At 39.3% G+C, this 25,364-nt stretch overlaps 2 protein-coding genes across 2 annotated transcripts; one reads left to right on the plus strand and one right to left on the minus strand.

Moving 5' to 3' along the window:
- Positions 1-929: 929 nt before the first annotated feature.
- On the plus strand, positions 930-10,005 carry xrcc5 (X-ray repair complementing defective repair in Chinese hamster cells 5). The gene is made up of 21 exons (XM_034232381.1): positions 930-1,184; positions 1,503-1,616; positions 1,709-1,892; positions 2,255-2,303; positions 2,436-2,558; positions 4,714-4,893; positions 5,079-5,193; positions 5,664-5,802; positions 5,888-6,000; positions 6,236-6,298; positions 6,377-6,514; positions 6,596-6,686; positions 7,000-7,130; positions 7,349-7,545; positions 8,101-8,191; positions 8,352-8,421; positions 8,573-8,682; positions 8,928-9,024; positions 9,205-9,272; positions 9,378-9,452; positions 9,605-10,005. Exons 1-21 carry the CDS (start codon positions 1,170-1,172, stop codon positions 9,617-9,619), a joined length of 2,178 nt encoding a protein of 725 aa, XP_034088272.1. The 5' UTR covers positions 930-1,169; the 3' UTR covers positions 9,620-10,005.
- On the minus strand, positions 9,893-24,373 carry LOC117556831 (collagen alpha-2(VI) chain-like). The gene is made up of 28 exons (XM_034232380.1): positions 24,206-24,373; positions 22,477-22,642; positions 16,718-17,328; positions 16,277-16,297; positions 16,070-16,135; positions 15,930-15,983; positions 15,797-15,841; positions 15,681-15,707; positions 15,569-15,595; positions 15,418-15,462; positions 15,275-15,328; positions 14,976-15,038; positions 14,745-14,807; positions 14,596-14,649; positions 14,460-14,495; positions 14,314-14,376; positions 13,796-13,858; positions 13,435-13,497; positions 13,283-13,345; positions 13,145-13,195; positions 12,967-13,065; positions 12,547-12,609; positions 12,427-12,462; positions 12,289-12,334; positions 12,054-12,206; positions 11,253-11,708; positions 10,900-10,938; positions 9,893-10,816 (listed from the first exon to the last, which is right to left on the minus strand). Exons 2-28 carry the CDS (start codon positions 22,634-22,636, stop codon positions 10,215-10,217), a joined length of 3,123 nt encoding a protein of 1,040 aa, XP_034088271.1. The 5' UTR covers positions 22,637-22,642; positions 24,206-24,373; the 3' UTR covers positions 9,893-10,214.
- Between the last annotated feature and the right edge of the window lie 991 nt (positions 24,374-25,364).

Here is a 25,364-nt window from a genome sequence, read left to right on the forward strand (position 1 = left end):
TTTATGGGAGGTTGATAATGTCTTGAAAAACAGTCAGTTTACAGTGTTTCCCTGAATGGTGACAACAGACGAAGCTAGCTCCCTGGGGTCAGGGTGTTTTAGATCTGATTATTGGCACCCTGGTGTTACACTGGGATGTTAAGTAAAGAAAATCCATATGCTCCAAAACACACATGAACCAACAAGGCCAGTTTTAAAGTCTGATTGTGGGGAGCTAAAGCTTACACAATTTGTTGAGTCCTCAAAAAAAAAAGTGTTCTGGAAATGAAGAGGTTTATGTATTATGTGTAAAGAAAGTTTAAGCAGCATTTAGACCTTAATGTAGGAAAAACATTTTAATAAACAAAGACAAAAAAAATCCTAAATAATTCAACAGTTTGAGGGGAGAAGGTGCTTAATGGAGACTTTGAGTATTTGGTTTATTTCGATTTTATTTATTTCTATTTGTATTATAACATATTTTTTGGATCAGCTTTAATTCCCAAGTAAGCGTGTACCCATTCCGGGAATTTGATTTCAGTTGTGTTTTTTTCTAAACATACATGCACAGAAATGGACATACAGCTAAAACAAGACTAAACAAAGGTTAACTAAAATATGTTACTACCATAAACATTTCGCAACTAATATACAGTGTATAAAAACAACACAATATAACTTTAACAGTTACACAGTGGTACAATGTTGGAAAGTGCAAATGGTGCTGGAATAATAATGATAGGTTGCTTTATATATATTTGCATTACTAGTATTTCTTTATTATGTATTTAGTTGTTTATACTGATATACAATTTATAATATCCTGCCTACCAGTCTATTAACACAATAAGCACAGACTATGGGACACACATTGCAGTGTGCAATGTACAACGCTGGAGGGCGTTTGACCTACATCCTATAATTACATTTCATTGCACTCTTCTCGGGAACAGCACGACACTGTATCCACTTTATACAAGTGCGGTATGTTACTTTAAATAGTACACCTAAATAGTGATTTTACATTAGTATCCAATAAACTCTACCACTTCGTAAAGTGCTGTCTGATATATGAATGCGGCACAATTATCCCTGGAAACCGGAACCAAGTTATTGTTCCTGTAGTTCACTATTTCTCTCCGGAGCCATAACAGAGTGACACGCAGTCTTAGGAAGAGGGAAAAAAGAAGATGGCAGGTTCCAAAGTAAGTTCATTTTTCTTTATTTTCTATAAGTAATCTATTAACTTAATGTAAAGCGTTGTTAGCCTATGTTTTCTGTTTAATTCTGGAGGTTTGCAAACACAAGAAAAACAATGTTTCTCTTATCCTGAGCTTCAGAAGTTACACGGCGTGACCAGTGTTTGGCGGCGATACGTTCGGACATGTTGGTGCTAACGCTGTCACGCCCCCAATTGATTGTATACAAAACATTACACAACTGTACTGGTTTGACAGAATGAGGACCAGGTTCTGCCTTTAATGAAATACACAATATGTTCTTTTATTGTTTGTTGTCTTTAGTCAGCGTTGGTGTTGTGCATGGATGTTGGGTTCTCCATGTCCAACTCCGCCCCGGGTGAAGAGCCTCCCTTTGAACTTGCCAAAAAAGTCATTCAGAAGTTTGTCCAGCGCCAGGTAAATGTTTACTACACGTCTTCCTAAAACGAGGAACAAATACCATGAGGATCTCTGTCATCTTTGACACACTATGAACATGTCGTTCACAGGTTTTTAAAGAGACCAAGGATGAGCTGGCTTTAGTTCTGTTTGGCACAGACTCCACCAACAACTCACTGGAGCAGGACGACCAGTACCAGCACATCAGCGTGCATCGTCACCTCACGGTGCCTGACTTTGAGCTTCTGGAGGAAATAGAGAATCAGATCCATCCAGAGAGTCAGCAGGCTGATTGTATCCTTTTGCTCAGTACTTTAACCCCAAAATTAAACCTGTATAAAGACTACAACTTATAGTACTTTACATTTGAAGAATGTTTAGGTAAAAGTAAAAAAAGAAGAAGAATGTAATTTAATGTGTAACCAAATTGAATAGTGATTTTGTTAATTGTATATCACATCCAAGGTTAGTTGTTGTTTTATTGGATTTGTTTGTGATTGTTGCATCAATGTGAAATACTTCGTTTCAATGTGTAATTAAGGTGGCACAAGACACAATATTTGCTTTAACCTATCATTGTGAAGTTGCACAATGTAATAGCTATTCTACAGTATATATGTGAGAAAACATGTTACCTCCTTCACTCCGATCTACAGGGCTGGATGCTCTTGTTGTGTGCATGGATCTCCTCAAGAAAGAAACACAGTAAGAAGCTCCTTGTATCACATTCTTAGTTTTCGCAATTCAAAGAACAAACAAAAATAATGTGTATCCATTAAAATGTTTATTTTGCTGATGGTATTGTTGGTTTTTCATTGTGTTGGGTTTTCTTTTCAGGGGGAAAAAGTGTGATCGTCTCAACGTTGTCCTCCTGACTGATCTCAACACGCAGGCCAGCTCAGAGCAGCTCGATGTCATTATTGAAAACCTGAAACAAGCCGACATCACCCTGCAGTTCTTGTAAGGTTCAGACCCACAAACTATGTGTCATTTTAAATGACATATTATATGAATAGACCCAAAACATTATACCAATAAGGTTAAAGAATAATGATGATTTATAATGTATTTGTGTTCATCAATACTTATATAAAATGGCAGACATCTATTCTGATAAAACCTTCAATCTTAAATGTGTCTCTTGTAGAAATGTTAAGATTCACCGATTCGCATCGGTGCACCGGCATAAACGTTCAAGATGCGAGTGCACCGGTTGAAAGAGTGCACATCGGCTACAGTTTGGGTTGAACCGGGTTGAACTCGCGATGCATCGATTGCGTAGCGTCTTTGCATCGGTAAAAAAACGATTCATTCATATAAAATCCCCTCATCTTGTCAACGCTCAGCAGAGACGATCTTTGATATTTGCTTCGCCACTACAGAGGCCGAGAGTCTCAGTTATCAACACACACGGAAGTTGAGGAGAAAGAGAAACACAGCGCACCGAAAAATACCTACAAATCAAACGTTTGGCAACACTTCGGATTGTTCAAGAAAGACGGTGTAATAGTCCTTTATGCTATAGAGTTGACCGCAGGTCATGGAGAGTAATAAGGTATCCGTAGACTTTTGTATGAGGTATCTTTATTACTTAACAGGTCTACAGCCATGATACATAGATCCGTCCTAGATGCAGGCTTGCATACACACAGTATCACTCCGCAGCCGCACCCCATCAGTAACGTCCTGATGGTATATGTACGCGGCACAGACGGTCAACTTGAAAAATCGCTCGCAAATTGTTAACGATGCCGAGCCGCTTTAAAGTACACAAGTAGTACGAGGAACTTAGCGACGCACATAAAGAGGCGACATGGGGTCTGCGGCTGAAAAGAGAAACCTGAAAGTTAGACATATGAGTTAAATCACTCAGTGAGGTGTTCTGTCAGAGAGAGTGGTGTTTAGTTTACAGCAGCCTGTGACGGCCAATAATAATTTAAATGTATTCCTCACTGTAAGCAGTTATGAAATACCTGTTTGTGAAAGGTTATTTGTATTCTTTATTGTTCATATAGAACCCACTGCTTTCTGCTCACTGGTGAGTTAGCCTATGAATGAGTGTTAAGCACATCAGGCTGGCAGCTGTATGGGCATTGCACTATGGTAGTTGTTATTTGCACATTGTTAATCATGAGCAATGCATCCTTACATTGTTTAACTGTGAGGTGTTATACAATTGTACTGTACTCTGGAGAGCTTTTAAAGGTAAAAAAATAAACGGCATGATGGGATGTGCAGTACCAAATATGTACCAGATAACTGCTAGAATCCACTTCAAGACAATGGTACTTACGTACCATGCTGCGAATGGATCTGGCCCTTCCTACATCCAGGACATGGTTAAACCGTACACCCCAGCACGTGCACTCCGCTCTGCATCAGCCAAACGGCTCGCTGCACCCTTGCTGCGAAGGGGACCCAAGTTCCCATCAGCAAAAACACGTGGGTTTGCTATCCTGGCTTCAAAATGGTGGAATAAGCTCCCCATTGACATCAGGACAGCAGATAGCTTACACACCTTCCGGCGCAGACTGAAAACTCATCTCTTTCGACTCCACTTCGAGCGATAGAACTATTAACAAAGCACTTATATACTAATAAAGGACTGGCTTACCTAAAGCCAGTTGAGTAGCACTTGAAATGTTTGGCTCTATGAAACCTGATGTACTTATATGATTCTGTTTTCTTCAAGTTTGGTCGAACGCACTTATTGTAAGTCGCTTTGGATAAAAGCGTCAGCTAAATGCAATGTAATGTAAAGCACTTTTTTGTTAATGTATGATTTGCTGCATATAAGGAATAAAACAAAAATCCTCTGTCGTACCATATTGAAGTATCATTATTTTTGCATTGTGTTGAATCGCATCGTATCGCACCGAATCGCATAATGTTGAATCAAATCGTATCGAACTGTATCGCAACAGGGGTGAATCGTATCGTATCGCATCGCCTGGTGTTTCAAATGTATCGTTAATGTATCGTATCGTTAATGTATCGTATCGAGATGCACATCGCATCGGCCTCAGTGATGGAGATGCACATCCCTAGTCTCTTGTAAAGAACATTGAGTGTAGTTAATAACATTGTATCCTTCCTCGGACCAAACCCTTTTCAGTTTGCCCTTCCCTGCGGAGGAAGATAAAGAGGTTGGAGGAGATGCTGGCGAAGGAGGCCCCGGTCACCCAGGCACAGGAAAAGGTCTGTCCAGGGAACAGCAGAGTGGCCTGGACATGGTGAAACACATCATGCTGAGCCTGGATGAGGAGGACGGCTTGAATGAAATTTACTCCTTCAGGTCCGTTAGCTCATATTAACACAACATTTCCTAGTGTATACAGTCTATGGATATTTCTCTTGTCTAATATATATATATGTTTTTCTCTCTGAACCACATGGTGATCTCTACACTCAAAAGTTGTAAATCTCTATTTGGATAAATTCATATGACTTGGCTTTCCATGTGCTTCACTCACACTGTAGGGAAGCAATCGAGCAGCTGTGCATGTTCAAGCGCATCGAGAGGAAACCCATGGCCTGGCCCTGTCAGCTGACCATCGGCAGCTGTCTGTCTATCCGTATTGTTGGATACAAAGCAGTAAGTCTACAGTGAAGACAACTGGATACATATGTACTATATGCACATTACACAGCTCTTTGACTGTACAAATATTGAGTTCCTTTCTGGGAAAAGTGCTACTCCACATGTTATCATGTCACTGCAGTTACTGTCAAATCTGTTTTGTGAGACCTTGTAGCAACATGTATTCCACTTATTTCTTACTGCTATTAATGTCAAGATTGTTGTCTTATTTGTATTATTATAACATGAATACAAATCAAGTTTTTCCCAGTATGTATATTTTGACTCAAAGTAATTTTTAATAGTATTGTTTAGTTATGAGTTAATGTGTAGTTTTGCTCATTCACTTAGTGAATTTGAAAGGAATCTCTGACATTTCTTTAACCTCCCTTTTGAGTAATTGAAATACACAGATGACAGCCTGTCAGTAATAGTGAAACACATGAAGGTTTTCTCATCAGCAACCACTACTTACCATATTCCAGGTGACAGAAGAGAAACTGAAGAAGGTATGGGCTACAGTCGATGCTCAATCAAACCAGAAGGAGGACGTGAAGAGAGAGACTGTCTACTGCCTGGATGATGACAATGAGACAGAGGTGCTAAAGGAGGATACCATCCAAGGTGAGAAAGTTATTTTCTAATTAAATAACTCAATGTTGAACTTATCACTTAATAATTCCCAAAACATTGTTTTTCTTGTCCACAGGTTTTCGTTATGGAAGTGATATTATTCCCTTCGACAAAATTGATCAAGAGCATATGAAATACAAGCACGACGGGAAAAGCTTTGCTGTTCTCGGATTCGCCAAACAGAACATGGTATAATACGTTATGCTACTGTGATCTGCTATCAGGGTTTCTTTCTTCCCCCATCTTAAGTCATTTTAATATTGAGTATCATTTTAGACATTTCCTGTCACAAATTGTTACGGTAAAAAGAGGCTAGGGTTCCTACTCAATACATCCGATACTTATCAGTTAAAATATACTAGTGATAAGGAAATCCCTACTTTAATACTTAACTGGTTGCTTAATTTTTTTCATCTGTCTGCAGATACGTCGCCATCAGTTCATGGGGACTCAAGTCATCAAGATTTTTCCTGGCAGAGATGATGAGGTGAGAATGGAGAGACCCGACATGTTGCTGGTGACTGCACGTTGATACTGACCTGTCTGTGTTCCTACTGTTCTGCAGCATGCAGGAGTTGCACTGTCCGCTCTCATCCGAGCACTAGATGAACTCAACATGGTGGCCATTATACGTTACGCGTATGACCGACGCTGCAACCCTCAAGTAGGAGCAGCCTTCCCGTGCATCAAGCTGGACTATGAGGTGACATCACAGAATGCTAAACATGCTGTTTTTATTTAATCTGTCATATAGTGCTAAGGATCTGTCTCTCCTCCTCAATAGTGCCTGATGTACGTCCAGCTGCCCTTCATGGAAGACCTGAGACAGTATACATTCCCTTCCCTTGAAAACAACAAAAAGTTCACTCCGTCAGGTACTAAACGCCTCATAGAATTAACTGATAACTCACAAAACTGACTGCAGATTCTCCACAAGAGGGAGCTTTCTGATCATGATCACAGCAGCAGCTAACCTATTTAGACCTGCGGGTCTGAACCATAGACTGTATATATAAAGGTCTGAACATGACATTGTTGCCCCTTCAAGTGAAAAAACTGCTTTTACATTGTGTAACGTGATCGACAATGTGTACATATATTCTTTAATCTAAATCATTTTTGACTACTTCAGTGAGAGATGCAGGAATGGACTTGAATGTATTTGTGTGTGTTATGTGATTTCCCTAGACACCCAGCTGTCTGCTGTGGACTCTCTTATTGACTCCATGATGCTGGTTGAGAAGGATGAAAACGGGGATGAAAAGGATATGTACAAGGTCCATAACATTCCCAACCCTTCCTTCCAGAGGCACTTCCAGGTACTGCACTTTGTATTGGAGAGACAGTACATCTATTACCTTCTCGTTCTGAGGTTAAGTTTTGAAGGAGACAGAGAAGTCATTTTTTTCATGACCTCAAAAAAAGACGTGATGTCTCTGACTGGAGCTTCACCAGCTAGAAACTGTTGATACTCAATGTGGATTTATTCTTCCTCAGTTACTGTCTGTCTCACCCACCTTACCGACATTTCCTTCAGTGTGTGCATCATCGGGCAGTAAGTCCCGGCACCCCGCTTCCCCCCATGGAGCCGTGGCTGAAGGCTGCTCTCGAGCGCCCTGATGTCATTACTGAACGCTGCCAGGCTCCACTCGAGGAGGTGAAGAGGAAGTTTCCTCTCACAGAAGTGGAGAAGAAGAAGAAGGTCAAGACTAGTGCACAGATATTTGGCAAAGAGTAAGTTGAATTAAGTGTGGTGGTGGGTATTTGATGTTACAGACAGAGCTGTTAGTCATGGAGTGAAAAGTATTTGATCTGTCAAAATGACTCATTATATTACAAGATTATGTCAAATTATCAAAAACAGTAGTGTCTGTGCCAAGGTTTTACAGATTATAAAACTATTTTCAATATTCAAACTACCCCAACTGTCAAAATTGCAAAGAAAATACATGTATTTGTGTTGTAAGACCTTTATCAGGCCATTGTCAAATGGGTCTGCAACATAACCCACATTACATTGTCTTTGTGCAATAGAAAGGCTTAAATACCATTAATGTATTCTATTAAGATCAACATTATCCTAAATGCCAGAAAAGTAGAACTCTGTATAGAAACAATCTCTAGTCTGCCTCAAACTTCTTGAATTAAATGGGCAGATTCTGTTTACTTTTTGCTAGACGGAGTGCAAGTCTGCAACCTTTAAACTACTCGTCCCTCCCCTGTCTGATGAAATAGATGTGTGAAGTGTAAATTCATCTGAGTTATAATGACCCCTTTGGCCGTTTACAGCTCTGAGGAGCCAGGTGCCAAGAAGGCCAAAGAAGAGGAAGACGAGGAGGATTATAGCCTGGCTAACATCGCTGAAGGCCCTGTTACTTCGGTGAGCATCAGGGGAGCTGGACTGCATAATAATCCTAGAGAGACAACCACTTTTTAAAAACATCAGCTATTCTTAAAAGAGTACTTCACCACTTGTTTGAACCAGCATACTTTACAATTTCCATTTCACTTCAATCCTGTCATTTTCAACACTTAACTAGGTGGGAAGCGTGGATCCAGCCAGAGACTTCCGGACTCTGCTCAAGAAGAAGAGTCTTTCATTTGGAGAGGGTGAGGTCAAATTCTTCCGTCTTTTTTTCCCGATGGAGCTGGACTGATAAAAAATGTTTGTTTATATTATAAGCTGCCATGACTCAAGTTCAGCCCTTGTAATTGTGTTTATGTTTTTCTTTGCCTGTGGTGACCCCCGTGTCCTTCCCAGTCTGTCAGCAACTGACTCACAGGATAGAGCAGTTGCTTGGCAACAAGAACACACACTACTACATGAAAAGCATCACCTGCATCGAGGCTTTTAGAGAGCAGTCTGTTAAGGTAAACAAACGTTCCCTATCTTCCATTTGTGGAAATGAATGATTAATATGAGAGTCTGTGTGGAACAAATCTTGATCGGAACGCAACGTTTTGGTTTTTGCTTTGGAGATAATGACCGAACTGTCGAAGATAACAATGAGTAAGTTGAAATTTCGCGACTTGAGCCGAGGCCAGCTCTTTTGTGAGTTGTGTTTTTAGGAGACTCATAAACAGATCATGAATGATGCATGTCTTTCGTTATTCAGCTGGGGGATGCCAGTCTGTACAATGGCTACCTGCAGTCCCTGAAAAGAAGCATCCCAAACCGAGGGCTGGAGGTCTTCTGGGACCTGCTTGTTCAAGGTATGATAAGCCTCTTTACTCGCAGCTGCAGAAAACCTAAAGACAATTCTATAATTTAAAAACTGTAAAAACAATTGATACAAAAGTTGGAGCTGATTTATGCTTTAAAATGAGCCTGAATATCAAGTTTTCTAAAAGTGGCTTGATGTTTTTGACTTCATTCTTGCTGTTGATTGGCAGATGCCATAACACTGATCAGCAAGGACGAGGTTGAAGGAAGCACTGTGTCCAAAAGTGAATCTGATCAGGTGACTCCTCGATTTAAACCATTGTGAGCTGTTGAGTAAACAAACCCTGTTTTACATATTCAAAATGGTGGCCGTCCTACTAACTGAAGCTTATTTTGTCCTCAGTTTCTGGTTACTGAGGAGAAGAAGGAAGAGGCAGCTGCACCTCATGCTGAAGATACTGGAGATGTTGATGACTTGGCAAGTTTAATTCTGACTTTTCAGGTTTTAAATATTTAACTGCAGTGCCCAAAACCCACGTTAGAACCATTTCCTGTGTATTTGGAGGATGGCCTGTTGAGACGTTTTATATCAACTCTCCAGTCTTACTTTTTTTTTCTCTTCCTACACAGCTGGACATGATGTAAGAAAATAGGGAAGGTCTGCAGCGGACATGCAGGGAAACGAGAAGAATGCATCATTCAGCTCGGATAGACCAATCCAATTCAGCCGTCCATTGTTCTGCTCCAACTTGGGGACCCCTGACGTATAACTGGTGATACTGAATGCAGAACTGTGTTGAACTAAACTGAAATTAATAAGAATAACTGTTTGTTGAGGGCTTTACATGTGTTTGTCTTAAAATTATTTTATACTGAGTTCTAATTTCAATGTTAATTATCAGTAATGTCGGAACAATGAATGTTTAAAATCTCAAGATTTTATTTGCACTTCAAACCCTTTGTGACTTTACAAAAGAGAGCACTGTCTTGTCCAATAAACTGCTGGTTTAATATCTTAAAGCTTAATGGTTGATGATGAATGCTCCACTTGTGTAATTTTTTCAAAATATATAACAAACCATTGCAAATGAATACAGTTTTCCTGACAAATGTAGTAAAGCACAATGGCATGATGTCATTTGCCAATTGAAAAGTGCAAAGTAGAATCGCAGTAAACCAGTATCTTATATTAAAATGCTAGATAAACAGCAATAGCACCAGTATGACTAGTGGCCGCTCTTTAACACACCCACTGGACGAAACGGTCAAACAAACTGGACTGGGACATATCCGCAAAGTCTTTTACTTTAAAGATGGCGTCCCGGTCGTCCATGGCGAGCTTCATTAGGACTTTTTGGTCAACGTCACTTCTTGTGGTTACCACTGTGGAGACCACCTGTGACCCGCGCATCGCACTGACTGCCTCGTCCAGGTTTTTGCTGTCAGTGACGCCGTCTGTGATGAAAACAAATGAAACCTCTGCGTTGCGTCTTGTCAGGCGAGCATTTCTTTTACCCAAGACTGTGTCGATGGTGTGGATGATGGCCGGCCCTACGCTCGAAGAAGAATCCATATATCGCAAGCCTGCTATGCCATTGGCGATAACAGTAGGGTCGTGTGTGAGAGGGAAGGCCACGAGGTTCTCGTTCTCCTTACCAAACTCTATCAGTGCCAAGCGAGCTCGCATTCGATCAGTCTTGCTCGCAGCCAGACTCAGTCGGTCTGCCGCCTTTTGTAGAAATTCACGGACATACCGGAAGTTCTCCGTCCCCAGGCGCTCTGAGCCATCCAGTAAAAATACCAGATCCACTGGTCGCTGGACACACGGAGCTACATCAGGTTCTGCAAATAAATAAAATGAATAAATCACTGAGCTGCAATCCATTGTACAATTAACAAATCATCTAGCCGTGAATAACACCTACCGCTTTTACAGGGAAGATCAGGGCACACAACCACAGGATCTAGAAGTGAAATAAATGGATTTAGGTTAGAAAACGGGTAAGCAGAATCTGTATACTTGGTGCAGAAACAAATCATTAAACATGGAAGTAAGCATTTTAGGACTTCTATTCGCTTGTCTCAAAGTCAAACATTTTGAATGGGCTTTTTGGTTAGATGCCTAAGAATAAGGTCCATGGTTTATACAAGCTTAAGGGATATATCATGAAATATCGCACTTGAGAATGTCTGAAACTTCAATGTGCCAAACGGGGGCTGCTAACAATGGGCTTAAACTCTATTGTCATTCTGCTGTGTGTAAGGGTACAGGACTTACTGGGACAAAGCACAGCCTCCATTGTCTGTATAAAGTCCTCAGCCACCAAGTCAGCGTAACGCCTCATCCCAGTGACGCGTTCCTTCTTGTTGCACGCAATCGACCCCAGGATCTCATTATCCTGTGTCTTGTCAAACATATCACCAACCCCAATCGCATTCACCACCACATCGTCATTGTTGCAAAGGTACTGCAGCAGATTCTCATTGTCGCGCGGGTCATAGCGGCCATCTGTGATCACCACCACAGATACTTTGGCCTGGGCTCGCTTGCCGTCCCTGATGAGGTTGTCGTAGGCGAACTTGAGGGCTGAGGGTGTGAAGGTGCCCCCGGCAATCCACTCTAGGTTCTTCACTGCTGTTTTAAAAGCAGACATGGAGTTGATTTTGGGGTCATTGAGACGAATGGCTTCAAAGGTCCCGTTGTGACTGAATTGTACAACTCCGACTCTTGTGCCTGAAAGAGGGAGACGAAGTCAAGTGGTGCAGGTCAAGCTGGCTTTGCTCTATTAGTTGTTACTCTCAACAAATCACAGGAAAATTAACTAGTTACACTTTAGATGGCTGAAAATGTATAAATCTGACAATCACAGTCTGCCGGTACTGTCAAAAATGAGTGTAGTGCCAAAGAGGGTTACTGTAATGTTGTATTCAACCCAATATGTATATTGAATTTGGATTTAGTGACTCATTCTTTGGAAACGGTTAATCTTTAATGGCAAACTCTACTTCTTGACACTTGAAAATGTGTGTGCAGAGAGATTTGCAGGGTGGTCTGGGCTACGGTTTTGCTTCACTGTACCGGTTAATGACGCAGGATCGTTTGCCATAGATCCCAGCCTGTTGATGGTGTTGATAACAAAGTTCTTTTCCAGGGTGAAGTTTGTCAGCCCCACACTCTCTGAGCTATCAATTATAAATACAATGTCCAGAGGTCCACAGTGCTTCTCACAGTCTGAGACAAAACACAAGAACAGGATCAGTAATTCAAAATAAATAAAACGATGTAGCTGTGTTTGATCGGTGGAGATATTTACCACAACAACCACACGTCTCCCTGATGTAAGTCATGACATCGCATTCCTGTGGTGACAGGTGTGCATGTTAGATACAACCAGGCAAATCTAATTATTTACGGATTTTCAAACACTGTGGCTTTGTTAAAGTTGACTCACATTGAGCCCAGGGTCGCCCACTGGTCCTTGGTCGCCCTACACACAGAGAGAAAGTGCAATTGGAGCTCAAATTTGCACGCATGGTCAAGTCATTATTTGAGTGTTTGTGCTGGTGTTTACATCAGATCCAGGGTTTCCTCTGGGTCCTCTCTTTCCTGGCTCACCCGGCTGACCTGGGTCCGCCTGCACAGAAAACATTTTAAAATGAAGGTGACTCATTTTTCTTAAGTAAGATGTTTCATTAATGTCTGCATCTGATTAAAGCCAATACTACATTTTTCTTCAGAAGATTAGCAGAATGTTCCTCATAACATTAATGTAATGTGTTTTCAGCCTCCATGTACTCTAGGCACATTATTGCTTAACAAAACATCCTAATGCATCCCTTTGGACTGTTGGTGTGTTTCTAAAGGAGAAACTGCACCTGGTACAATATTGAGTGACGTCTCAGCTATCTGCTTCAGCTAAACTTAAGCATTGCATGTTTTAATGTTGTCTTTTCTAACTATCAAATTCAACTTTTTAAGTTATTAATCTTACAGGCCCTCCTGGTGTTCCTTTGTTTCCAAGTTCTCCTTTGGCCCCACAATCACCTCTTCCCCCCCTGGGTCCTCTTCTACCGGGATCCCCTCTGTCTCCCTGGAAAGATCAGAGGTACTTTAGACTCAGGTATGCAACATATGCAAGAATATTGTGTGTGGTAAACAGAAAACCGTACAGTGGATCCTCTCGATCCAGGGTAGTTGAATCCTGTTCTTCCGTTGTCACCCTTTAAAAGAAATACATCATTCACAAAATGTTAGCGCATTTTAAAAGATGCCATATTGAAAGTGAGGAACAGAATATTGTTACCTACTTTTGGTCCAGGGGGCCCAGAGTCTCCCCTTGGTCCTAGATCTCCTTGATTTCCAAGGCTGCCCTGAAATGTACAGAAAAAAAGATATTTTTTCAAAACTCAAGCTCCAACAATGAGCAGTGTTGATGATGATGAGGGTACAAACAACATACGTTTGCTCCGGGGCTGCCCGTTTCTCCGGGCTGACCCCTCGGTCCTGGGAGCCCTAGATCTCCCTAGAAGAGAAAGAAAACGTCATCACTGGGCATCACCTCGACTCCAGAGAAAAACTGACCTACTTATGTTGATGTGAATTTGGCAATGCACACTACTTTCTTTTAAAAACGCTTGTAAAAAAACAAAAACACCAGAAAAAACCTGTTTTTACAATAACAGTCTTCACTCAGGTTTTTTTTGGCAGCACAGTCAGGACATTCAGTTCAGTATTGATGGTCTGAGGAAGACTTGCAGATTTCTTAGGGAGCTGCTGAGTCATCCCTCTGCCAGAATCCGCCCACAGCACAATCCCCTCACCTTTGCGCCCTTTAGTCCATCTTCTCCTGGCCGGCCTCTGAGTCCCTCTGGCCCTAGCTCGCCCTGAATAAGTAAATGATTGAGTCAGGATTTACAATGAAACATTAATCATCAAGTAATGTTAACAATATGCAACCGAGAGCCATTCAATCTGTAGAATGTGGGAGGAATTTTCCTGAGAACTTGGTTAGAAAAAGCCCCAAAACAACTCATCAAACAGGACAAGGAAGTGTTTAGCAGCGTTATCTGGACTAGACCAAATCCCTGCAGGGATTTGAAGCTTGTGGGAGTTGAATTCTCTTGTAACGTTCCCACAGATCCGTTGTTCTGTTAATGTTTCATTTTTACCACCATGTTCGTCTTTGCATGTTTATTTTCAAGCATGTTACACTTAGTTTGAAACGTATTACATTTAATTAAGTCATATTTCAGAGGAATATTCATAGATTTTACATTTTTGCAGCTTCACGAGGTTGGTTTAAGAATTTTTTTTTTCTTTTTCTGGGCGCTGGACTTACCTTCTCTCCCTTTAGCCCATTTTTACCCGGCCCTCCTTTTGTTCCAGAGTCTCCTCTCCTTCCCTGTTAATATTTATTTGATGATTATTAAAACCAACTAGGGTACATTTTTATAATGATAATGTATATTTTGGTAGTTGAGATACCCCTTCGCCTCTTGGTCCACGTGTTCCAGGAGACCCCTGCAAGAGATGGTGGTTTTATATCACTCAGCTTTGTAACATTAACTTACAGTTATATATCATTCAAGTAATGATCACGAAAAGAAAACTTGTTCTGTACCGAAGGTCCCTTTTCTCCAGGCAGTCCTGGATTTCCAGCATTTCCGTCTTCACCCTGACACACATAGATTTCAGGGTTTGTTTTGCAGTTCAGGAACATTTTCATTTTTTTCTGACTGTGTTTTCTCTTGTGTTAAATTGAAAGTGTACCTTTGGTCCTTGGTCTCCACTAGGGCCAGAGGGACCTGACTTTCCTGGAAGTCCTCCGTCACCCTAAACAAACAAACAAACATACAATACTAAAAATCTACTAATACATATTTGCAAAAGTTAAAACATGCAGAAAATGGTGGAATGTTTTTCCCGCTGGAGGTGGAGACCTTTCCTGTCGTAAAAACGTGTTAGAGACGAGACAGATCCCAGTTTTGTTTTCACACAGACCTTTGTTCCGTTGTCACCATGTGGCCCAGTGTCACCAACATCTCCATGGTAACCATCTGGTCCCTTTTAGGCAGAAAATCAGATGATAAGATATTTCAGTAAACTAACAAATTATTCTTTGTAACTGTATATCTGATGGATTGTAAAATGAATCATATTTAATATAATAATTAAATATGATGGTGGATTAGCACTGGAACATTAATAAAAACATTTCACCTTATTTGAAAACATTAAACATTTCAACACCAGCACTTTAGGGCAACATTTTAATTAATTCACCAAACTACTTGACTTACCTTGTCACCTGAATCCCCTTTGCAACCAGGAGCTCCGATTCGTCCCATTTTACCCTAAAGATGTCCCAAAGACAATAATATTATATCGGTATAATGAACAGATTAATGAATGTACTATATTTACTTTGTTGTCGTAGACTCACCTTTTGACCATCAGTTCCATTCATACCAGGTCCTCCTGCCACACCCTGAATATTTAAACATCAGAGAAGGCAGTTGATTAACAACAGTATGCAAACACTGACATGTTCCAATATAAAATATGTGCGAGCACAAACTATAACCATTATTTACCTTTGCTCCACCTGATCCGATTTCCCCCTGACGATGAACATCAAAACCATTAATTTAACAGCATTTATTTAATTTGACAGATAAAGCTGGGATATAAAGATGTATCTCTCACCTTGTCACCCTTTGAACCAATCTCTCCCTATATCAGAGCAAAGAGGGACATGTTAGTGAAATTAAGAATACCAATAACTTAGTACATAACATCATCAATAAGAGACCTCAGCAAACCTTTGAACCAGGTTGTCCGATTGGACCTTCAATGCCAGGATCGCCCTGTAATACAAACACACTCAGAATTAAAACAATATAATATTGATTTTACAGAATTCCGAGTGTAATAACAATGCAGACTTCTTCCTACCAGCTGACCATTTGCACCTCTTGGCCCAGTATGACCTCTGTCTCCTTTCATACCCTAGAAATAAGTGAAAATATCGGCATTTCAACAAAACAAAGCATAGTCATTATTTATATGATTTGATTTTGTATGTCTATACTCACCTTTGGACCTTTTTGCCCTATCAGTCCATGGATCCCAGGAGTTTGAAAGCATTTATGTTCAAAACACTACACAATCAAAGAGTATAAAAAACAATAAATAAACCTACCAACGCATGAAAACTGAGAACACCAGAGCATTTTTTAAGACAAACATTTAATTATTTGTCTTATTTAATATATCAATAATAATGTCAAGGTCTTTCCTACCTGTAAGTAGGCTTGATATTTCTGCAAAGACAAGACAACAGTAAGTGAAAAGTACATAGCAATGATACTGTCATTTAAATCTGAAAAAAGTATAAGCATTCAAGTTAGGGGTGACACTTTTTGCCGGTATTGACGATAACCGTGATATTTAAATGTTTTGATTTAGATTTCATATTAATAAAACACATTATATTATCATTTTAAGATAAATCTCTTCTTAAATCATTATTGTGTGTGCCTTTATGGTTACATCATCTCTCTTAACCTAAAAAAAGAGACAAATGGCATAAAAAAAATCGCATTATTATAATTATTTCAGATTTTCTTGTAATATAATGTCATAATAAAGTAATCATGAATTATTTTGTCCATGATAATCCTGTAGTGAAAATACCCTGACAGCTCTCATTCAAGGTAAAAAAACGAAAACGTTTAGAACACCATGATTTTTATGATACGATCGATGGACTCCGTCTTTATCTCTGGTTTCCCGTCAGCGATGTCCACGGCTATGTAGTCGTCTCGGTACAGTTCAGTGGGAGAGCCGACGATGTCCCTCAACCCCAGCTCATCGACGCTCCTGGACGCGGCCACTGAGAAAATCTGGATCCCTTTCTCGCGGGCTTTGTCTGCCTCCGCCTTTATCCCTCCACACTTCTCTGCTGTCACATGCCCGTCGGTGATGACCACCGAGAAGAGGACGGCCTTCTTCTGGGAGTAGTGGGTGGTCATATGGTGAGTCATTTTCCTGATGGCGCAGTCTGTGTGCGTGCCTCTGCCCTTGTATATAATCCCGTTGAGGTTCCTGATGAAGTTCTCCTTTGTTGTGAACTGACTGAAGACATGCTGCGTCTCGGAGAAGTTCAGGCCTCCTATGGACCAGGAGATCTGGATCTGACCTCTGTACTCCTCGTCGTCCAGCTTTTGGGCAAACATCTTGGTGAACTCCAGGACTTTTCTCACCAGGCTCCCAGGCGGGGACTCCTGTAAAGCGATGCTCTCCGAGGTGTCCAGGGTGAAAAATAGCTTGATGGGACACTCAATGATCCCAGCTGGTGGAGAGAAAGTGGCAACAGTTAACTGCTCTGCTGTAATTTGTTGCACTACTAGACCAACCCAGTCTCATGGCATTTCGTGTTCACCAACACGATTTTTAATCTATTGATTCGTGTTCACCAACACGATTTCCCCCTTTTTTTCGTGTTGCACAGCACGATTTTAAAAGCAATGTATTTCTACTGGTAATGACGCTCATGGAAGCACGGCATTCGTTTGTGTCGGCTGCCCTTAAAGGCAATGTGAGCGTCCATTCTCATTGGATAACGGAGAATTGTACACCCGGAAGTAAGTATTCCCCTTACTGTCGATTGATTTTACAGTGATATCTGCACTACTCATCGACTAAAAAACACCAGATTATCCTTGTTAATTACACAACATTGATTGGTTTAAATTGTGTGCAATGCTTTTGTATTTTTCCCCTTCGATTCGGAGAAACAAATATTTTTTCGGAGTAAAGGATGGCAGAAGACACTACACTACCCAGAATCCCCAGCTATCGTTTAGGACTACACCATGTGCTCTGTTTGACAAACCCCGTGATAGTCCTCAAGCTCTGTGATTGGAGAGTGTGCTCAGAGGGTTACACCGAGCCTCGAACAGCACTTGAAATGGGATGGAACCACGGCAGACTGTCCAAAACTGGATTTGAACGGGTCCACCGCGTCCCCCCTCCCCCACCCCAGAACTACACATGCTGGCTATTCTGTTTCGCAACATGTTCTCTATCTATGGCACGTCTCTACTGGGAGTTTTAGTTTTAAAAGACGTTTTTCGTATTTCCCATAATAAGAAGTTGCCAGTATTAAACTGTGTACATCCCTGGAGGTTTAGGGGATAGGAAACACTCACATTTAAAACATAATTAATAAATGGGTGAAAATTGCTTGTGCCCATAATGGGCAGCATTAATATATATACACACATGTCAGCTAAGGTCAGAAGAGCTTTATTTAACAGCTGGTCTTATGTTTGTGACCCCTGTTGTTAATTGATAACATTACATTACATTACATTAATTGATAAGCCTGAAACATGCACTTGTCAAGGTTCAGAGGCACATTTTGCAAATATGGCAGTAGCCATCGATCAGCTAAAGATAAGATATACTTTATTGATCCCAAGTTGGAACATTTGCGTTACATCAGCATGTGTAACAGTTGTAAATATGCAGTGGTGTTTATTTGTAAATCATTTAGTATAATCACATAAATTCTGTGTTTTATATTTAACAATTCTGTGTTCTTTATTTATTGATTGTTCAATACCTGACAGGGCCGGAGATGAAATATCTACATACATCTTATAAGAGTATAATACATTATGTATAATATCAGTTAAAATAAGTACTTCAATCAACATAGTTAACATTGCTGGAGGTATGCACAAATATTGATAGATGTCTTGTAATGCACTATTGAGGAACCGGCGACCCAAGTTTTTCATTCAATGCATAACCACACCATAGTTGTGTAGGCCTATATGATATGTCAATAAACCTTAGAAAATCTTGAAATCTTGAAAGGGATGTGCAAAATAGTCATTATATACAGTATTTAATTAACTATTAGTAGAGAATAACGAGTAATGAATATACTTTATAGGGATCCTATTAATATCTAATAATAAAAATAATGTCCCTTTATATCAGCTGTGCACCTTTATGGTGTAAATACAGCTTATCTACCAATTGGATCAAATATAAAAGTCAGCCGAATTAGTGTTGATACTGCAAGGAGACGTATTGTGTGCAAATAAATGTAAGATGTTGTTTAATGGCTGATATATTTATGATCCACGTCACGTTTTCAGTTCCTCATGTTTGTCTATAAGTCTTCTCATCAGGGCTCCCGGCTCTATAAATACAGAACTATGGCAGATATGTAATATTTAATGCAGCCGAACCGTGTATTACAATGCCGTTATGTGATGACTTTCAAAGAGAAAAGCAAGCACACTCGGAATAAAGTATTTTTTTTTTCCAGAGAACGTTTTCATTGTTACCAAGGTGGTTGCTAGGGACGCTGCTATCGATATTATTTCTGTTATGTTGTGTAACTGTTTAATGGTGTTATCTTTATTGCTACCCTCTTCCCCGTCAATGTATAGTGTTGGTCCACAGCGCAAACATATTAGTTTAACAAAATCCGCATCTAAAGATAGCCTACGTTATTTCCCCCTGTGTAATTCCAGTCTCACATCTCACAGCACATCGTCTTAACAAATACCGGAAACAGACCGAAAACATTAAAAAAAATTAAAAAAAATACTTTATTCCGAGTGTGCTTGCTTTTCTCTTTGAAAGTCATCACATAACGGCATTGTAATACACGGTTCGGCTGCATTAAATATTACATATCTGCTGTAGTTCTGTATTTATAGAGCCCTGATGAGAAGACGTATAGACAAACATGAGGAACTGAAAACGTGACGTGGATCATAAATATATCAGCCATTAAACAACATCTTACATTTATTTTCACACAATACGTCTCCTTGCAGTATCAACACTAATTCGGCTGACTTTTATATTTGATCCAATTGGTAGATAAGCTGTATTTACACCATAAAGGTGCACAGCTGATATAAAGGGACATTATTTTTATTATTAGATATTAATAGGATCCCTATAAAGTATATTCATTACTCGTTATTCTCTACTAATAGTTAATTCAATACTGTATATAATGACTATTTTGCACATCCCTTTCAAGATTTCAAGATTTTCTAAGGTTTATTGACATATTATATAGGCCTACACAACTATGGTGTGGTTATGCATTGAATGAAAAACTTGGGTCGCCGGTTCCTCAATAGTGCATTACAAGACATCTATCAATATTTGTGCATACCTCCAGCAATGTTAACTATGTTGAAGCACTTATTTTAACTGATATTATACATAATGTATTATACTCTTATAAGATGTATGTAGATATTTAATCTCCGGCCTTGTCAGGTATTGAACAATCAATAAATAAAGAACACAGAATTGTTAAATATAAAATACAGAATTTGTGTGATTATACTAAATGATTTACAAATAAACACCACTGCATATTTACAACTGTTACACATGCCGATGTAACGCAAATGTTCCAACTTGGGATCAATAAAGTATATATTATCTTTAGCTGATCGATGGCTACTGCCATATTTGCAAAATGTGCCTCTGAACCTTGACAAGTGCATGTTTCAGGCTTATCAATTAATGTAATGTAATGTAATGTAATGTTATCAATTAACAACAGGGGTCACAAACATAAGACCAGCTGTTAAATAAAGCTCTTCTGACCTTAGCTGGCATGTGTGTATATATATTAATGCTGCCCATTATGGGCACAAGCAATTTTCACCCATTTATTAATTATGTTTTAAATTTGAGTGTTTCCTATCCCCTAAACCTCCAGGGATGGACACAGTTTAATACTGGCAACTTCTTATTATGGGAAATACGAAAAACGTCTTTTAAAACTAAAACTCCCAGTAGAGACGTGCCATAGATAGAGAACATGTTGCGAAACAGAATAGCCAGCATGTGTAGTTCTGGGGACGGGGTGGGGGAGGGGGGGACGCGGTGGACCCGTTCAAATCCAGTTTTGGACAGTCTGCCGTGGTTCCATCCCATTTCAAGTGCTGTTCGAGGCTCGGTGTAACCCTCTGAGCACACTCTCCAATCACAGAGCTTGAGGACTATCATGGGGTTTGTCAAACAGAGCACATGGTGTAGTCCTAAACGATAGCTGGGGATTCTGGGTAGTGTAGTGTCTTCTGCTATCCTTTACTCTGAAAAAATATTTGTTTCTCCGAATCCAAGGGGAAAAATACAAAAGCATTGCACACAATTTAAACCAATCAATGTTGTGTAATTAACAAGGATAATCTGGTGTTTTTTAGTCGATGAGTAGTGCAGATATCTCTGTAAAATCAATCGACAGTAAGGGGAATACTTACTTCCGGGTGTACAATTATCCGTTATCCAATGAGAATGGACGCTCACATTGCCTTTAAGGGCAGCCGACACAAACGAATGCCGTGCTTCCATGAGCGTCATTACCAGTAGAAATACATTGCTTTTAAAATCGTGCTGTGCAACACGAAAAAAAAGGGGGAAATCGTGTTGGTGAACACGAATCAATAGATTAAAAATCGTGTTGGTGAACACGAAATGCCATGAGACTGGGTTGACTAGACACATGTAGGGGTGGAAAGCAACAATGTGCTTGTACTCAAGTGCTGTGTTTATATTCAGGTTTGAGGTATTTTTTACTTCACTTGGGTGTATTCTTTGGTTTAGTTTTGAGATATTCTTCCTCTACTTTTCAGAGGAACATTTAGGGTGCACTATTTTCTTCACAAATTCAGAACTTTGCACACAAAATTTAAAAAGAGCTTTTAAAATATGATGCTTTGTAAACATTAAACTAAACAAGTCAAGTGGAGCTGAAAGGATTATTCAATAAACAGATAAATCAGTTGACATTATTTGGCAACACTTAATTGTTAGTCATTTCACAACATTTCATGGTTCAAGCTTCCAAAATGGGAAGAATTGTCATCTATTGTTATTTAAATAATTTCAATTTACTTTAATAAGTAGGAGGTTTAAGCTATGAATTGAACAAAACTTATAAGTATATAAGTAAATCATCTAAATGCATCTTCCACGACTGGTTTCATGTATTTTTTCTTGACCTAAACTCATCTACATTACAGGGAAATATAGTTTTTACTTGACTACATATTTTTACCCAAAGCTATTTGCTGGTTACTTTCCAGATTGTCATTGTTCATACAAAACAAAATATCAGTTTATGATAATGTTATAGATTCAAACCTCCAACACCTAATGTATATAGAGCAATACGAATGGACTCCGCCTTGACCAATACAACATCTGAGCAAACCTCTTATATATTAGGTTCATCAATAAAAATCCTCCATAATGGTTCTCATTCTACATAATGGGTTACTTTTCATAGTTAACATTTTGTTATCAATACTTCTATTATAATATTTACAGAAATGTAGCACTTTTCTTGAGTTAAGGACCTGAGTACTTGTTACACCATGAAATTGCCTTAACTTTTAGGGAAATAACTTTTCTATATTTAGCTGAAAGGAAGTGGCTCGAAACTCACTGTTACAACCTTCAGGTCTGGGTATGGGCGGCAGAGGAGGAGGAGTCGGTCCCGGACTGTCCCCTGGCCCAGGTATCGGCCTGGGTCCCCGAGGTGTCAGACCCTGAGGGACTGCAGCTTGGAGCATCCACAGAAAGATAAACCCTGAAATCATCGCCATTTTTTCCTGCAATAAAAAGGCAGAGAGCAGAGGACAGTTGTTGAAGGCTTACTTTTAACTCCAACGCTCTTTTTAAATGCAGGAAATAGCTGTCAAACAAGTGAGTCTTCACAGAAGGCGTCTTCACAGAGCTCAGGAATGTTTATCAGTGTTTTAAACAGTGTCAGTGAATGTGGAAAAATAGCATAATATTTATTTAAGATTGTAGCTTAAATCCAAATTTCAGTTGTTACATCCCACCTGTTTGGTGAAGAAGCATCCATGACTGCGTTCCCAAACTATTTCATATCAAGAGCAATGAAACATAAAAAAAGACAGAGAGGAGTTTGTGTAAATATGTCCCTGAGCTAAAGAAGACATGTACTGTTTGGATAGGACAGCTGTGTGCTGTAAGTGAGGATTACTTTTACTAATCACAGACAATAAACATCAGCAAATACAAATGAATAACACTCAGACTAAACTCTTGTTTTAGTGTAACACCAATCCACATTTTGGGTTCCCAAAACAAAGACACCAATACATGGTAGAATTTTACTGAAGGAAATCGAATCGAAGAGGTTTTTCTTGAACAGTGCTTGAATGTAAATTCAAATACCTATGTACTTTTTGAGGTACTTGTACTTTGCTTGAGTATTTCCTTTTCATGCAGCTTAATGTCCTACTTTACTCAAACGAAGAGGGAAACATTGTAGTTTTAACTCGATTACATTACTGTCTATTGTTATTTGCTCACACATTGATATTTTACAAACCAAAAAATGTGTTCTTATTAAATCGAACCAATAAGAAGATACTATTTGCTCCACTGGACACACAATTAAAATGCTGTTTTCAAAGGGGAAATTCTGCAGTTGTATTACCACAGTGTAAAAACAAAATTAAAAGTCCTGCATTTAATTGTTAACTTTTTTTATGCTAATCCAAATGTCGACCAAAAGCAATCCCTAGTAGGCTATGGAAAACGGCCCATTTCTTAACAATGTATATTGTGCTATTCAATTATAAATGTTGATGGCTGATGCATTATTTTTAATCTAAAGCTGGTAAAGGCATGGGCTATTCTTGGTTTACTTTATTTGCTGTGAATTTCCTCCAGGGTTGAATTAGGTTCATCTTAATCTGCAATACATGTTTACTTATTGTTTGCATTTAATATTATATTTTGAATGTGCAAATACGGTAATTAAGTAATCGTTTAAACGTAGTGGATTGAAAAATAACTTACAAGATATGCCTCAGAATAAAGCAGAAACTAACCATATCAACAAGTACCTCAAAAAAATGCACCTTCCACCTTATATCTAAATTAATTTGAGATTTTGGTCCAATTTATGATACAAATAATATTAAACTCTGAGTAGTGAAGGGACATATTGACACATTGTTCTCTTATTTAAACTTTTACCAGACTATACTTGTCATTTTACTTTCCTTACTTTGAGTTATTTTGTTTCGAAAACACACGTCAGCTGCAACGTTAAGCAGGCCTTCAAATGTTGCGATACTTATGTGCTTTACACACCTTACCTCTCTAAACCTTCAGAAAAGTAGAAACAAATGACTCACCGCGGCGACTGTGCGGACAAAGTGAAATCTGTGAGCTGCACCTCGACTCTGTCAGGAATTCAAGCGTTTTCCAGAGACTGTAAACTTCAGATAATCATCTCAATCAGAAAGTCTCCATATCAGCCTGGGTCAACTCGTGGTCGAGGAGCCGCCCGTTTAATCTCGACACACGCACGAACTCGTTTGGGGCGCGCGCACACACACGCACGCGGAAGGGAATTTTATTGGAGAGCTGATGTTTAGATGAAGTCTGAGTTTGACAAATCCACTGAAAGCCTCAGAGAGAGCATTATGGACAATACGTTTGAAATAAATACAACATGCCTTATTATCTATTAATCTGCCGGATTAGACAGAATGAATGTTAGTCACGAGCTGAATCTGTCCAAACATTCCTCTGCTTCACATCCTTACATGGAGAGAGCTCTCAGTGTGTTTAGACTTTACAGCACCAGACATGGCATGTTGGAATTTAACTGCTGCAACTATCCAACTGTTTGTTCATAAAGTATGAACAGAAAATGTACCAAACAGTATATTTACATGATTGATTCATCAAATTATTATCTATTTCTTTAAAGTAAAAATATTATGTATAGTTCTAGCTCGTCCAATGTGAACACTTGCTAACTTTCTGTTTGTTCTCTGGACCCAAACATCTGCAGTGGCTAACATACATGTACAACTACAAGTATGTAGCCTACATGTATGCCGTTTTTTGAGTTATACTGCTACTTTACTTTTACATTCTGTACACCTTGCCATACAGATTGAGATTTTAAATACAAAACATACACACGCTGTTAAAACTGTATGCATTGTTATAGAAATCCTCAACAATGTATAAAATATACATCTTCCTCCATTAGTATAAAATAAAAATAAATAATACTAAAGGGGCCCTTTTTCTGCATAACATTGACTATTTTCTTAAATCTGGCATGCACAGTGTTGTTTTTCCACGCTTGTGGTTGTACATGAAATTGCAACAGGAAGCAGTTAATTAAAACACGCTTTTTAAACTATTCTATATATAATGATACATTACAACAGCAACCAAATGTCCTGAACCACTTTCTTCTCTGTGGGGCTTTTCAACACTTTCCCCAAATGATCCTGGCCCACATGTAAACATTTGTCTACACAGTCTGTGTGTTAC

The sequence above is a fragment of the Gymnodraco acuticeps genome, unplaced genomic scaffold (genome assembly GCF_902827175.1).
Source record: "Gymnodraco acuticeps unplaced genomic scaffold, fGymAcu1.1, whole genome shotgun sequence".
Classification (NCBI taxonomy): domain Eukaryota; kingdom Metazoa; phylum Chordata; class Actinopteri; order Perciformes; family Bathydraconidae; genus Gymnodraco; species Gymnodraco acuticeps.